The sequence below is a fragment of the Malus sylvestris genome, chromosome 5 (genome assembly GCF_916048215.2).
Source record: "Malus sylvestris chromosome 5, drMalSylv7.2, whole genome shotgun sequence".
In the NCBI taxonomy this organism is placed as follows: Eukaryota; Viridiplantae; Streptophyta; class Magnoliopsida; order Rosales; family Rosaceae; genus Malus; species Malus sylvestris.
In genome coordinates this window covers 26,883,277-26,899,321 of record NC_062264.1, presented here as the reverse complement: position 1 = coordinate 26,899,321, position 16,045 = coordinate 26,883,277, and the positions used below count along the sequence as shown (strand labels likewise).

At 41.0% G+C, this 16,045-nt stretch overlaps 2 protein-coding genes across 7 annotated transcripts in view; one reads left to right on the top strand and one right to left on the bottom strand.

The window, feature by feature from the left end:
- LOC126621421 (uncharacterized) overlaps window positions 1-8,743 on the bottom strand; it is a 32,902-nt gene extending 24,159 nt beyond the window's left edge. For 4 of the 6 annotated variants that reach the window (XR_007622926.1, XR_007622928.1, XR_007622929.1 and 1 more), the window contains exons 1-2: window positions 8,385-8,743; window positions 6,498-6,509 (exon numbers count right to left, since the gene is read on the bottom strand). Coding sequence is in view for 2 of the 6 variants with exons in the window: in XM_050289936.1 (XP_050145893.1) it covers window positions 5,659-5,689; window positions 5,723-5,790; window positions 6,498-6,647 (249 nt within the window). In the remaining 4 variants the exon portion in view is untranslated. Of the gene's footprint in view, window positions 1-5,589; window positions 5,690-5,722; window positions 5,791-6,497; window positions 6,911-8,384 lie in introns of those variants that run through there. The other 2 variants (XM_050289936.1, XM_050289935.1) reach the window with 2 other exon arrangements.
- The window catches only part of LOC126621357 (disease resistance protein RUN1-like), a 142,361-nt gene that overhangs the window by 39,466 nt on the left and 86,850 nt on the right, over window positions 1-16,045 (top strand). Inside the window, exons 10-13 of the mRNA XM_050289795.1 lie at window positions 226-906; window positions 1,047-2,172; window positions 2,527-2,805; window positions 2,898-4,749. Coding sequence (XP_050145752.1) covers window positions 226-906; window positions 1,047-2,172; window positions 2,527-2,805; window positions 2,898-4,749 — 3,938 coding nt within the window. The remainder of the gene's footprint in view (window positions 1-225; window positions 907-1,046; window positions 2,173-2,526; window positions 2,806-2,897; window positions 4,750-16,045) is intronic.

The window sequence follows — 16,045 nt, the reverse complement described above, 5'->3', positions numbered from 1 at the left end:
ATGTGTCTATTGGATGAGTATGGAAAATACTTACTAGTGAGTATCTAAATATTATTCCAATTATTTTTGCACAACACCCCAGTTAATTGCATCTGCTATGTGCAAGCGTTTGTAATTTTGTGAAGGCGTTGGTTAGTTTAGCATTATCAATTATCAAATAATTTTTAAGAATGTGAAAGTGACTAATCCTTGTCTCTCCAAATTTTCAATTTTGTCCTCCTAAAGCGTTTGTAACTTTGTGCACATGCCTAATAGAGAGATGGAGTTGATTGCCTTCATTCAAGTTTTCAACATCATGGTCATCGCCATCGGGACTCTGTTGTACCTGTGCTGCAGATCATTTTCTTCTTCGTCTCCTGCGGCTGATTCTGATGTAGCTGATTCTGCTGTACCTGATTCTGCTGCTGATTCTACTGCTTTTAAGGATGATGATGATGCTGATAACCCCCCACGTCGAGAAAAGTATGATGTGTTTATCAGTTTCAGAGGTGAGGACACCCGCCGTACTTTCACCAGCCACCTCCACGCTGCCTTACTTGAGAAAAAAATCACAACTTATATTGATGACAAGCTTAAGAGAGGAGATGAAATCGCACCTGCCCTTCTCCAAGCAATCAAGGAATCAGAGCTTTCGGTGATCATTTTCTCGAAAGACTACGCTTCTTCCACGTGGTGTTTGGATGAGCTTGTGCATGTCCTAGAATGCAAGGAAAAACATGGCCAGTTGGTTATACCCATTTTTTACGACACCCTTCCATCGGATGTACGAAAACAACAGGGGAGTTATGGGGTTGCATTTGCTCAACTTGAACAACGTTTCCAGAACAGTATCGACAAGGTGCACAAGTGGAGGGATGCTTTGACGAATGCAGGAAATATATCTGGGTTTGATTCAAAAAATTATGGGTAACTAACTAATTCTTTTAACTTGTATAAAATTATAAATTTTCTTTGAACTTGTCATGATTTTATTGTGCTAAGATTTTGTAGGGTATATATTTATATATTTAAGACTTAACTATTACTTTCCTACATATATATGCCAGGACGGATGCTGATTTAGTTACGAAAGTTGTTGAAGATATTTGGACCAAATTGTGTCGCGCATCATCCTGTGATTTAAGGGGCTTTGTTGGAATTGAAAGCCGCATCGAGCAGGTCGAATCGTTGTTAGGCATTCATCCACCGGACGCTTGCATCACTGTAGGTATTTGGGGAATGGGTGGTATTGGCAAGACCACCCTTGCCGAGGCTGTATTTCGCAGACACTCTTCTAAATTCGAAGCTTCTTCTTTTCTTAAGAATGTTAGGGAGAACTCAGAACAAGCAAGTGGACTAGATTACTTGGAAAAAACACTTCTTAAGGAGATATTAAAGGAAGAAGGTTCATCCATAGGATCAACTATTGTTCGAGAAAGGCTCAGGCGTACAAAGGTCCTCATTGTTCTTGATGATGTGAGCAATTCTATGCAATTGGAACGTTTAGCTGGCAGTCCTCTCCGGTTTGGCACTGGAAGTAGAATCATTATCACAACTAGAGATAGGGGCACACTTGGGCAAACTGTTGAAGAGGATAATATCTACAAGGTTGAGGAATTAAAACCAGATGATGCTCTTCAGCTCTTCTATTCGCGTACTTTCAAGGATAACAGTACCCGTATAACAGATCATAAGGAGTTGGCAGAAAAGGCGGTGGCTTATGCCAACGGCGTTCCTTTAGCACTTACAGTTCTGGGGTCCTTGTTCTTCAATTGCAAGAGCAAAGAAGAATGGGAAGATGAATTCAACAAATTGAAACAATTTCCCAGTGAAGATATTCAGAAAGTGTTGAGAATAAGTTATGATAGATTGAGAGAAAATGAGAAGGAGATATTTCTGGATATAGCATGTTTTCATAAAGGGAAGTCTCTGGTTGAGGTAAAACGAATGTTAGATGTTCGTGGATTCTTTGCGACATCTGGAATTAGAATTCTCATTGAGATGTCTCTCATATCAATTGATTCAAAAACGGACGATTTGCTACAAGAAATGGGAAGGGAAACCATAGAGATGCACGATTTGCTACAAGAAATGGGAAGGAAAATTGTTCAAGAACAAGATATTAAAGATCCCGGTAAACGGAATAGGTTGTTCGATGATGATGATTTCTATCGTGTATTGAGGGGTAACATGGTAAGAGCCAAATGCATTCAATTCTTTTCTTTTCTTTTCTTTTTTTACAAAAAAATAATAAAAAAAAAAATAGCAAACTTGAGATGATAACACAACAAAGTAAAACTAATTTATAATAAAGAAGTGAGATTGTTAAAAGATGAATTTGATTGAATATTTATTGTGTTTGGAAGTGTTTGGAATATGAACAAATGTTTGTTTATTTGGACAAGTAGAGGAGGATACAATTATGTTGGATATTTGACTAGACTAAGACACTTGTACATGATTACCATCGCAAATACTCTTTGTTCCAAATGTGCGTTACATTTTAATATGTTTATATTCACATTTAAACTTTCTTCTTATTCTCAGGAAACTCCAAATGTTGAAGCCATACAGGTTAATTGGAATAAGCTTAAATACCGACCGTTGAAATGTGCAGACTTCAAAAAGATTTCTAACCTAATAATGCTAATTGTGGAGGGTGGCTGCAAATTCACCGCTTCTCTAGACCTTCCTGATTCTCTTCGTTATCTTTATTGGGATCAATATCCATTGGAATCTTTGCCGTCAAATTTTTGTCCGGAAAATCTAGTTGAGCTTCATATGCCATATAGCAGAGTTACTAAGGAGCTTTGGAAAGAAGAGCAGGTATAATATATTATATGCCTATTTTAATTCTTGTACAAATTCAAGTGTATAAATTATATTAATTCTTTATATTTCTATTTAATTTGTTGCAGATACTTGTCAACTTACAAGTTATCGATCTGCGGGGTTGTTCAAATCTAACTGAAGTTCCAAATCTCTCTGGGAGTCTAAAAATTGTGCAGATAAATCTCCGGTATTGTAGAAGTTTGGTTGAAATTCCTTCGTATTTTCAACATCTTCACAAGCTTACTCATCTTGATCTTAGTTTATGCACCAGTCTCAAGTATCTTCCAGAGATGCCAGGAAATATTAAATACTTAGATTTACAAAAAAGTGGTATAAAGGAGTTGCCTGAATCAGTTTGGTCTAACGAAAATATTTCTTACTTGAATTTAAGGCAATGCGAAGACCTTAAGAAACTTCCAAGCAGCAGGTGTAAGTTGAAAAATCTTGATCTCGATTCGTGCTATGGATTTGAAAACCTTCCAGAGATTTTGGAGCCAATGGAACATTTGAAGTCCTTAAGTTTAATGCATACAGCAGTTAAAGAGCTACCCTCATCAATATGTGAGTTGAAATATCTTGAGTGTCTTGATCTCTCCAATTGCTTTAGATTTTCCAAATTCCCTGAAATCTTGAAGCCAATGGAACATTTGAAGTCCTTAAGTTTAATGCATACAGCAGTTAAAGAGCTACCCTCATCAATCTGTGAGTTGAAATATCTTGAGAGTCTTAGTCTCACCGATTGCTCTAGATTTTCCAAATTCCCTGAAATCTTGAAGCCAATGGAGCATTTGGTGTCTCTTAGATTGGACGGCACAGCTGTCCAAATGCTTCCTTCGTCTATTGGAAATCTAAATAGGCTTCAAGATTTAAACCTTAATGGCTGCGAAGAACTTGAGGATGTCCCAACAAGTATCTACAGTTTAGCCAATCTTAAACGTCTCAGCTTTATGCACTGTTGGAGACTTGAAAATTTGCCTTCCAGCCCTGTCGGTTTTCTCTCTTTAGAAGAACTAAACCTCAACCACAGCGGTATATTGGAAATACCAGCAAGCATCAAACAAGCTTCTCGGTTGTCTATACTCGACTTAAGGTTGTGCGGTCAGCTTCAATCCATACCAGAGCTCCCAGTGCTATGTAATGTTGCAGCTCACTACTGCACGTCGCTGAAGACAGTGTCAAGTTCAAGGACAGCACTCACACAAGGTTGGGATAAACCTAAGTATTGTTACAGAGTTTTTACTAATTGCCCAAAATTGGATGATAATTCAAGGAGCAACATAATGGATGAAGCACAGATTACAATTATGCGAATGGCAACTGTTGCGCCAGTAAAGTTACAATTATTCAATTACTATTTCGGGGCTCGTCATCCCTGGCCTCAGATTAACGTTACTTGTCCAGGAAAAGAAATTCCAAATTGGTTCAGCTATCAAAATGAGGGATCTTCAGTAGACATCGAACTTTGTCCAGATTGGTTTCGAACAGGTTTATTTGGTTTCGCTCTCTCTGTTGTTTTTTCTTGGGTTTCAGGCACGCGGCTAGGCACCTGGAGGGTAAGAGCTAATTTCATTGTCAAATTCATGGGTAAAAGCCATGAACTGTTCAGTTCTAAGAGCTTTATCGAGTGCGGCAGCTACACAGCCTACTGTGAGGGCCAACATCACGTGCATGTGTGGAATGAGGCCTTTAGAATTGAAGAGGTAGGAAAAAACTGCTCCCCTGATGTTTACAAACTTGCCAAAGAGGCCTCTGTCGTCTTCTACTCGGACTCTGAAGAGTTTACAGGCAGACTTCCTTCTGGTAACGATATGAAGGTGGACAGCTGTGGTATATGCCCATTGTATGCCGAAGATGCTGAGAAATTCAAATTTGGTCATGTGTTCATGTCGAGGGGACCAAAAGTAGAACAAGAAACAAGACAAGATGATGATTCCAAAGGTGGTGGATCAAGAGATGAGCCTGAAGTTAGTGGATCAAGTGATGAGTCTGAAGCAAATGAAAGTGATTAGGAAAAACTTTTTAAAGCAAATTTGTACTTTGATAGCTCACTTGTCTCACCAAGAAATAAGAGAACAAATAGGCAAGGCTTTTATTATTATCTTTAAAACTTGATTTACCTATATATCATAAACATAGACATTAATTAACACACCATGCCAAGGCAAAGTAAAAATCTCACAACGAAGCGCGATAGTTTGAACCTTCAACACGACAAAAATATGCGATTGTTCAATGGCTGAACTGCAATGAGCAAAAACTTGCTTTACCTTTTTATCAGCTTCAGCTGCTTCTTTGAACTTTGAGTTCAGTGAGTTAACCTCCTCTGTACTCAGTTGATCTACAAGATGTTTCTCCAATTCTGGTACTCTGGGTTTCCACTAATTGGCCTGCTGCTTTTCCTCAGCATGAGAAGGAGCAACTGTCTTCGGTGGCCTTCCTCCAGCTGGGGGTGCCATGTGCTGAGCACCAAGACCAGGCATCAGTTGCTGTTGTTGAAAGCCTTTTACAGTGAAAAATAAGAAACTATTCTCCATCAAAGAAAGACATGTTTCAAAATATAAAAGTGATTTGTTTTATGGATGAATACCAGAAGCAGGTCTCCAGGCTACATTGCCAGCATTGGAGTAATAATTTGCAGGTTGAAAAATATTGGATAAATCAAACATAACATTGCTTGGTAGCACGCTGGAAGAGGGCGTCCCTCCCTAAACCGCTCCATCAAAGATAATGTCGCATGATTGGTAGTCATTTTATCAATCTAGACTGCACATTTAGACATGACTCAATTTAATAGTATATATTTATGGATGTTTGTATGTCAATTGGCCAGCAAACGATTACTCCCAATTACAAATAAAATTTTATATCTACAAAATATCTATGGCATATGTAAGTTTTTACATCAAACTACGAACACATCATGCAAAGAATGAACATCCAGCAGCAAAGCATCTCGCAGAAAAATATGCTTGATTGAGCCTGTTATGTTCAGCAATTCAAGCTAATGAGAAAGTGCATTCATATAATCAATATTTAACATAATATGCCCCTGGTTATCATTTTATACGGAAATTCCTTCAGCAAAACAAGTATACGGCTTCAAGAACCTATTTGTCGATATGATCCTGACCCAAGAACATTTCCCCTGTATGTGATAATCCTAACTACTCCATGGTCATCTTATGCTGCAGGTTTTCACTACTGCACAATTCTAATGTAATAAACAATCCTTGATCAATCCTTGGGTCATATAACACATTTCTAAAGTCTGTTTACCACCTCAGGTCGAGCGGATACACCAAAAGGTGACCTGATAACATAACTCTCTCAACCTCACTAACAGTAGTATAAATTCTTCATCTACTTAATTTCTACCATTTGAACATCAATTCCGCATTTATACTAACACGAAATAAAAATCTCAGCTTAGATAAGAGAATTAAGACATCCGAACTCACATTTCCCACTTCAACTACAATTAGACTACAAATTCAAAATCAATCTGATTCGGAAAACAGTTCCACCACCATCAAATCCCGATCAACCACTACAATTACATAAATATAATCATACACACACATCCAATTACACATATATACACAAGCATACACATACACACACACACATATATATATATATATATAGAGAGAGAGAGAGAGAGAGAGAGAGAGAAAGAAAGAGAGTACCTGCGCAAGGACCTGTTTGGGGAGACCAGAGCCCTGGAAGAAAGCGACGGCTTCATTGCCACTAATCCGGCCATCGCGGTCCAAATCGGCCCGTCGGAAATACGCATCGAAGAGATCCACATTCGCCGATTGGTTCTGCGGCGATGTCATCGCCACCGTCGGATTGCGATTCGCGGAAGATCAGACCACGGAATCAATCGAGAGCGCCGCGCGCTCAAGCTGCAGTACGCGTAAGGAACGTCGGGAAGAATCAGAAAACCACGAATTCGGAGGACCATGATTTCGTTGCCTTTCTTCTCCGATCCGGAGGAAAATCAGAAGACGACGGAGACACAGAGAGATGCCGATAGTTTGAGTTAGAAAAAGATCGTCGTTAATCGATTTTTCGTTTCGGTTTTTTGTGACAAAAATGGGACTGTATTTGTTGTGATATTTCAAAATTGCCACTGGTCCTCATGAGCCAGGCCCATTAGGTACTAGTACTACCACGACAAAATACAATTTAGAAATCAGAGTTGATTAGCAAGTTTATGTTTTCGATTTGTCAACTTGTACAAAGTGGGGAAACAAAAACGTGCACATATAGAAAGGTACAAATTAATGCGAGATTGAGAAGGAAGCTACAATTTAGAAATCAGATTCATTTGTTTGTTAGATATTTGATATGTTATATTATTAGACTCTAAATCGCAGCTGTACATTTAAGCATCGTTTTGTAAATCCGTCTAAAGAGGAAACCTAATTGATAATCTATACACACCCATATAGATTAACTACTCTTATCATGTCCAACAAGCAACTTATGTCCACGACGATGTTGTGTTCACGTTTCGTCGCTTTCACGTTCTCTTCTTCTTTAAGGAGGCGATCAATGATCAGTGTTCTAAAACATGATTATAAACCATTTAAATAACTTCATAGTTGGTACAATTAAGGCATTTTGATTAACCCCTTATGTGATCGCCTTATTTTCACTATTTAATTAGTCCCTGAAACTTCTTGCATTACATGATGTGCATGGAAATGTCTATTAAATAAAACATTGGGGATCTTTGAAGTAGTACTATGTTTCGGATCAAAATCAAAGAACCGGCCTAATAATTGATGTAATTAGTAAATATTGACACATAATGTAATGCATTCTTAATTGGAGCTACAACCTTGTCTAGTTTCCATTTTTTTTGTAAGTGTATATGTTAGTTTGGAGTATGTCGTCGGCCACTCTAGATTGAAGTGTGCAACTCTGTTGTGGGAGCTTCTTTTGTTCTCAACTGTAGCAAATGTCTCAATCACCGAGACGAATTTCTCCAATTTTATCAAGTACATGTCGATTTATGTGCTCGTAACTATTTTTTAACATGAATAGTTGCACCTTCTTATTTGCAAATGTTAAGAACAATTGCTCACGTGTGCGTAAACGGTAGGTTATGAATATAGACATAACTTGGATTCTAATTGGATAGTTGGTATTACAACATAAATAATAAAGTTAAACATTTTTTAGTATACCGAAAACACGATCAGATACACCAAGTGTTGTTTTCCAATGGACTATATTTAATAAGTTACTATTAAAAGATAACTCTTGATTTGATTAATATGAAAAGCAAAGGAAATTAGGGTATATTATATTAATATGAATATTACTTAATTATTTTATCAGACATTTATCCATTAGCTGGTCGTGATTGGACTGAACAGTTGGCTCAACTGGTGTAGCTAGCTAATGGGAGGCCTGGACTGCATACGGCGCTTCCCCAACGCCCACTTCCACCGCCATTTATGTCCCCTGGCCTCTCCACCTCCTCCGTCTTCATCACCGCCGGGAAAAACCCTTATCCTATTCTCTCCCACATCAAACACCCAAACAAGAACCTGCGCAAGAACCTGTTTGGGTGACCAGAGCCCTGGAAGAAAGCGACGGCTTCATTGCCACTAATCCGGCCATCGCGGTCAAAATCGGCCCGTCGTAAATACGCATCGAAGAGATCCACATTCGCCGATTGGTTATGCGGCGATGGCATCGCCACCGTCGGATTGCGATTCGCGGAAGATTAGACCACGGAATCAATCGAGAGCGCCGCGTGCTCAGGCTGCAGTACGCGTAAAGAGCGCTGGGAAGAATCAGAAAACCACGAATTCGGAGGACCATGATTTGGTTGCCTTTCTTCTCCGATTCGGAGGAAAATCAGAAGACGATGGAGACACTGAGCGATGCCAATAGTTTGGGGTTGAAAAACGATGATTTTTCGTTTTTATTTTTTGTGACAAAAATGGTGCTGTATTTGTGTTATATTTCAAAATTGCCACTGGTCCTAATAAGCCCGGCCCATTAGGTACTACCACAACAAATACAATTTAGAAATCGTTGGTTTGCAAGTTTATGTTTTCGATTTGTCAACTTAATGCGAGATTGAGAAGGAAGTTACAATTTAGAAATCAGAGTAATTTGTTTGTCGGGATATTTGGTATGTTATATTGTGAGACTATAAATCGCAAATATACATTTAGATATGTAAATCCGTTTAAAGAAGAAACCTAATTGATAATCTATACACACTCATATAGATTAACTACTCTTATTGTGAAATCCCGTACTCGTATTTCACTGTTACAATCTACGTATTTTTGTTATTGAGATTTTATATTATTTTCTGAGAATTTATACTAATTTATTTGAAATGAGATTTTAGTAAACTAGTTATGAAGAGTGAAGTTTGGAAATCAATTATTTAAAGTTTAGTAGAACTTTTGAGGTCAAAATTTATATTTTCAATTAAAGCTTGATCCAACGAACGCGTAGGTGAAAACCGTTTGTGAAATGAAGTTATAACGAAGAATTGCAGACGTTTTAGTTATTGGGAATTAAATAATTAAATGTTTAGAAGCTGCCAAGTGGCAGCAAGGGAGAGGGGAGAAAGGAGAGAGTGCGGGAGAGAAAAGGGGGGACCAATTAGGAGGAAGAAAAAGGAGGGAAAGGAGAGGAAAAAGGAAAGGGGATCGGCAAGATCCCCTGACCTGCGACCTCGACCCGTTTTCACCATATTTTCCGGTGGTTTTCCACCGGATTTCTCATGAATTAGACCAAGTCACCACTCCCAATCATTTCCTAACCCTTCCTTCTTCCATTATCACCCAAATTTGGGAAGGATTTGAGGGTATTTTGAAAGTAAATTCACGGGGGTACACCGGAGGTGGTGTGGCGGCGATCCGCCATTTCCGAAGTAAATCCCGTCAACCACCACCACCATTAGACTCCCCTAGAACCCTGGAACAAAGCCCAAGCAATGGTGGAGGCGTCAGAACAAGTTTGGAGGTTGAATCGAAGCATACCCAATTCTAGGGTTCCGCACAATTTTGATGAAATTGAGGGGTTTCCCGACCAAATTGGACTTGGCGACAGGTATAACGTTTGCTCTACTCTTTGAGATCTTCATTTCTGTAATTTTTGGTAATTTTTAAAAATAGTGGAATTTTCCGGCGAGTCGGGGCAGCCGACCGCCACCCACGGCGACGGCCTGGCCAGTGGGCCGACGATATTCTTTTATGTTCAATTAGATACCCTGATTTCATAATTGATATCCTTATGATATGGTTTGATTGTTTGAACCTAATTTCATTACGATACGTGGTTAGGTCAAATTATGATTCGACGATCCGACCGTCGGATCGTCACCGAACCTTAATGCGTGATAGAACATAATATTTTTGGATCATAGAAACTTACGGATCAAGAATCCGACATACGGATCTTCTCTAATTGGATTTCTTAGTTTGTAAAATTAAATGTCGACCGCCACTTGAATTTTGAAATTGGCGGAGATCCGACCATCGGATCGTGTTGAGATTTTAGTATGTTGTTATTTGAGCATAATGTGGACATTGAGAAGTTACAGATCAGAAATTGGATAGGTGGATCTTCCGATTTAGATTTTCTAGGGTTGTAGACCTTACCGTTGACCGAGGGTTGACTTTTGGATAACGTGTCTCGAAACGTCCTAATTAATAAAATTTGTACTACGGAAGACTAAGTGAAGTCTAGGGGGCTTGCATTGGTTAGAGAGTAACTTTAATATATGGGCTATGGTGATTACCTTAAATTATCATATTAATATCATTTGTGATTACGACTTGGTTTTATAAATGTGATTTCTATTGAAATATGATTTTATATATTTAGCCATAGACCTATTGTAGACATCGAAATTTTGGTAAATAAATGTTGACTGATAAATCAAAGTTTCAACGCTCATGTATTACATAAATTTTACACGTAGCGTATGACTCGACGAAAAATTGAAATGAGTCGGAAAAGTCATCAAACATGACACATGTCAACACCTGGAAGAAACAACTTATTTCATCTGGAATATTATATTCAAAATTAGGTCTTGGAAAATTCTATAAATACAAGCCATTTCATTCATTTTGGGGAACCAATTCAAAACCAAAATCATTAGGCAAAATACTTGAAGCTCTGAAACTCCGAAGCTCTCAAGCATCCAGGTTCCCGAAGAATCAAGAAAGCCCTCTTCGTTCTTCGTTCATCGTCTCTTCCAAGATCAAGCCCCAACGGCCCTTGGATCAACAATCATCCACCTTCAAGATCAAGCCCTGACGGCCTTTGAAGAACTTCCACCAATTCAAGATCAAGCACCGACGGCCCTTGAAGAAAATGTTCATCAACAATCATCTACCTTCAAGATCAAGCCTTGACGGCCCTTGAAGAAAGTGTTCATCGTTCATCAACTGTTCATCTTAAAGGATCAAGCCCCAATGGCCCATTTAGATCGACAACATCAACGAATCTGTTCATCAACTGTTCATCAAGCTCAAACCCCAATGGCCCCTTGAAGATCCGCTCATCCGCTGTTCATCAAGCTCAAGCCCCGACGACCCCTTGAAGAACTTTCACCAATTCAAGATCAAGCCCTGACGACCCTTAAAGAAAGTGTTCATCGTTCATCGTCCGTTCATCCTAAGATCAAGCCCCAACGACCCTTTAGATCAACAACGTCGACAAATTCACACAGCCAACCACCCTTCAAGATCAAGCCCAAAAGCCCTTGAAGATTCGTTCATCATTATTCTTCAAGATCAAGCCCAAAAACCCTTGAAGATCCGTTCATCACCGTTATTCAAGATCAAGCCTCAACGGCCCTTGAAGAAACTTTTAACCGTTCATCCAAGATCAAGCCTCGACGGCCCTTGGATCAATCGCACATCCACAAATACACACCTTACGGAGATCGAATCAGAGGATCAAATTTGAGAGAGATTGTAACCCAAAATCATCAAATACAAAATACTATTTTGTGCACGTTGTTCTTGTCTCTTTCGTTTCAGGAAATTTTCGTGTTCACAAATTTATCACGCCCAGTGGGACTATCTCTACCTCTCATCTCATTCTCCGTTCAAGGAATCCAAACACACATCGAAGTCAATGGCATCAAGCAAGGGACAAGCCGTTCTCACAACCACCAAGGGAAGGATCCTGAGCACTTCTGCCGCGAACGGACAATCCATTGGCGCCACAACCGCTCCTTAATATGCTGCTTCAAAGTTGGTGCCGCTAAAGGAGCAAGGGGAGCATCAAAGGCACGAGTCTATCATCAACCTGACCTTGTTGGAGGCACCGAAGCATGTTGTTGAGGCACATCAGATGACATCCCAAAGCGGCCAACGGGGTCCTTCATCAGCACCATGGATGCCTGAAGAGTCACGTATGATGGTTGCACAAGTAATGACCATCGGCGTTACCTCCATTGAAGAACAGCTGGCTCAAATAACTGAAGCAATTGCAAAGCTCATGAAGACCGCGGAAGAGAAAGACTTGCAAATTGCCGCACTCGTCAACAAGTTAGGGGCACGACATTATGAAGGATTCAGCTCTGACTCCAAGAAAGGTGGCGACGAAGAAGAAGGGCCTCCAGTAGAGAAGGCTGAAGAAAAGCTGGAACCAGACCAAGCAGCAGCACTCATGGGATATCTCTCCATCAAGCAGTTGCAAGAGATGATCGCCAGCACTGTCAAGGCACAATACGAAGGGAGCTCAAATACCTCCGGGTTGTACTCGAAACCTTATTAAAAAAAGATCGATGCCCTGAAGATGCCGATGAGATATCAACCACCAAAGTTCATGCAATTCGATGGAAAGGGAAACCCGAAACAGCACGTTGCTCGCTTTGTTGAAACTTGCAACAATGCAGGGACTGAAGTGAACTACCTTGCAAAGCAGTTCGTGCATTCACTGAAAGGTAACGCCTTCGACTGGTACACAGACCTTGAGCCCAAATCCATCAACAGCTGGGAGCAATTGGAGCGGGAATTCCTCAATCACTTTTATAGCACCCGCCGCATTGTGAGCATGCTAGAGTTGATGAGCACAAAGCAGTGGAAGGACGAGCCAGTCATTGATTACATCAACAAATGGCGCACTCTAAGCCTCGACTGCAAAGACAGGCTCTCGGAGACCTCTTCAATCGAGATGTGTATCCAAGGCATGCAATGGGGTTTTCAATACATCATTCAAGGCATCAAACCACAGACATTTGAAGAGCTAGCCACCCGCGCCCATGATATAGAGTTGAGAATCGCCCATCATGGGAAGAAAGAACCGATCTCTGACTACAAGATCGACAAATTTGTTGGGCCAAAGGTGGAGAAGACTGCGTGGAAACCCACCAAGGAGACAATGACAGTCAATATAGCTCCCGTCGAAATCTCCACACGAGGCAAGGCGATTCAAACCGAAGCTTTTCGTGATCAAGAGATGCGTAGACGCACTATGAAGGAGTTTGAAGAGAAGACTTATCCATTCCTCAACTATGATGTGGCTGTCATGTTAGAAGACTTGTTGGAAAAGAAGGTGATCGGTTTGCCTGAGTGTAGACGGCCAGAAGAGATGAATCGTACCGATAGTCCAAGGTACTGTAAATTCCACCGTTTCATCAGTCATCCAACGAAAAAGTGCTTCGTACTGAAAGATATCATCCTGAAACTAGCACAACAAGGGAAAATCGAGCTTGACTTCAAAGACACGGTTGCGGCACACAATACTACTATCGTGCTTGGATCACTCGATCCTGTGTATCTCCGAAGCATGCATGACCATTCCCGTCAATGTTCAAGTCACACGGCACCTCCTACACAACCATCACCGGGGGCAAGTATGCATCTACTGGTGATAAGAAATGGTGGACATCGGCGACCTACAAAAAAACGAGGAAACCAAGACTACAAGCCACAAGGCCAAAAGAGGAGCCTAAACCCGCTCCTCGAACTTCAATCTTTGAAAGGCTGAATAATTCAAAACCTAGAATTTTGGCACTTGATCGCCATTAGTGGTCGAGACCAAACTTCCGTCTTTAAAAGGCTTGAGATGCCAACACCGCAAAGATCTGTCTTTGAAAGGTTATCAAAACCCAAGAAACAAAACGGCAGAACTAGATCTCATCCGCAACGGTTGGCTTTGGACAGACTTGAAGAAACTAAGAAGCCTTCTAGAAACAGGAAGACAACGCCAAAAGAAGAAAAGCTCGACAGTCTAGCAGGAAAAGACAATGTTCAAAGCTTGATTCCTTCAAGGATGAAGCGCCAAGCAGCTTTGGAGGTCGACACAAAAGGACCACTGAAGGTAAGATGGCGCACTATCATCTACGCCGGCCAATCTTCACACCAACAAACCCAAGAGGACCGCACTGAAGAAGAGGCCCAAGAAGACAAAGAAGACAAAATCACGAAAAAAAACGTCATTTCTGGCTCTGTCAACTCAAAATCTTCACCTCAATCACTGGGGGCATGCTCCAAAACCATGCCAGTCAAGCCAAGCGAAGTTGAAGGATGGACTCATGTCACTCCGAAGAAACTGCACAAGAAGCATATGTCTTTTCCACAAGTGCACCAATCGGAAAGAGGGCAAAGCAGCTTTCGCCAACCTCCAAAGCGATGTGAGAGTGATGAAGATGAGGAAATTTCGACACAAAGATCGACCATGTGCGATCTCTTCTTCCTCAAAAAATTATTCAGCTACTCGGTCAACGCTCCTTGCTATAAAGATTGCGAGGAACGCCTCTCCAGGCAGAAACCATATCTTCCACAAGTTCACCAATAGGAAAGGGGGCAAAGCAGCTCCTGTCAACCTCCAGAACAATGTGAAAGTGTTGGAGATAATGAAACTTTGACACGAAGATCATCCATCCCCATCACGATGTGTGACATCTTTCCAGAAGACTTCTTCAACTACTCAGTCAAGGCTCATTGCTATGAAAATTGTGAGGAACGACTCTCCCAGATCGCTTGACAAACCAACAAATGCTTCTGGTCCACACGAGCCTAAAAGGTGACAACCAAAGCTCACTGTCTGCACGAGCATAAAAGGCGACACCAAAATGCTCCTTGCCTGCACGAACTGAAACTGCAACACGGCACCAACGCTCCTTGCCTGCACGAGCTGAAACTGCAACACAGCACCAAACACTCCTTGCCTGCACGAACTGAAACTGCAACACGGCACCAAACGCTCATTGCATGCAAGAGCTGAAACTGCAACACGGCACCAAACGCTCATTGCCTGCACGAGTCGAAACTGTAAACGGCACCAAATGCTATTTGCCTGCACGATGAAGAAACTTCAATGACCGCCGTCAAACGACTAGCCGGTCATGCAACTTGACGCTTTACATTTTGCCTCAAGCTCTAAGCAGCAAGGCTATCAGCACCAGCTTCATCACTCTGGTCACCATGCTCCAATCGACAAAGAGACTTCAATGACCGCCGTCAAACGACTAGCCGATCATGAAGCTTGCCACCTTACATTCTACCTCAAGCGCGCTACAGTAGCAAAGAAACCAAAATGCCACGTAATCGCACTACGCAACCCCGCAGCGATTACGCAAGCAGTTTCTTACACCGCCCGGTGACGTCACCACCAAGGAAAAACTGTGACCAAAAGGCATTACATAGTGAAGCCCCGCTACAGTCTCTTGCACAGTACCATACGGCAGCGCACCACTGAGGGAAAACTGTGACCAAAAGGCACTACACAGCGAAACCCCATTGCAGTCTCTTGCACAAACCCTAGGCAGCAGAAAGCATAGATATGCCCACGTCCTGCTCACTCCAAATACCACGTCTCTGAAAGCTTCGTGAGGGTTCTAGCATCATGCTCTGCCTTCTCCAAAATTAAAGATTCCTAGCATCACATCAAAATAAGGAATAAAGATTTTATTAAAAGTTTGATGTTATTACAATTTCTTTGTACAAAATATATATATATATATATATATATATATATATATATATATATATATATAAAAATGGGGTCTTTCTGGCGAGTCCAAAACTCCATTCTTTCCAAAACCAGCAAGCCCAGGTACGAATCTACCCAAGCATATTTGCAGGCCCACCATACAGTCACCAATCTGCGAGTTTATCTACACACAGGTCTTAGCAGCTGAGGAACACAACCCAAATGCCATGTGCAACCCATGCTAGCGCCAGTTTCTCGACCCAATATGAGACAAACCCAGCAAGCAAGCCATCTCTCC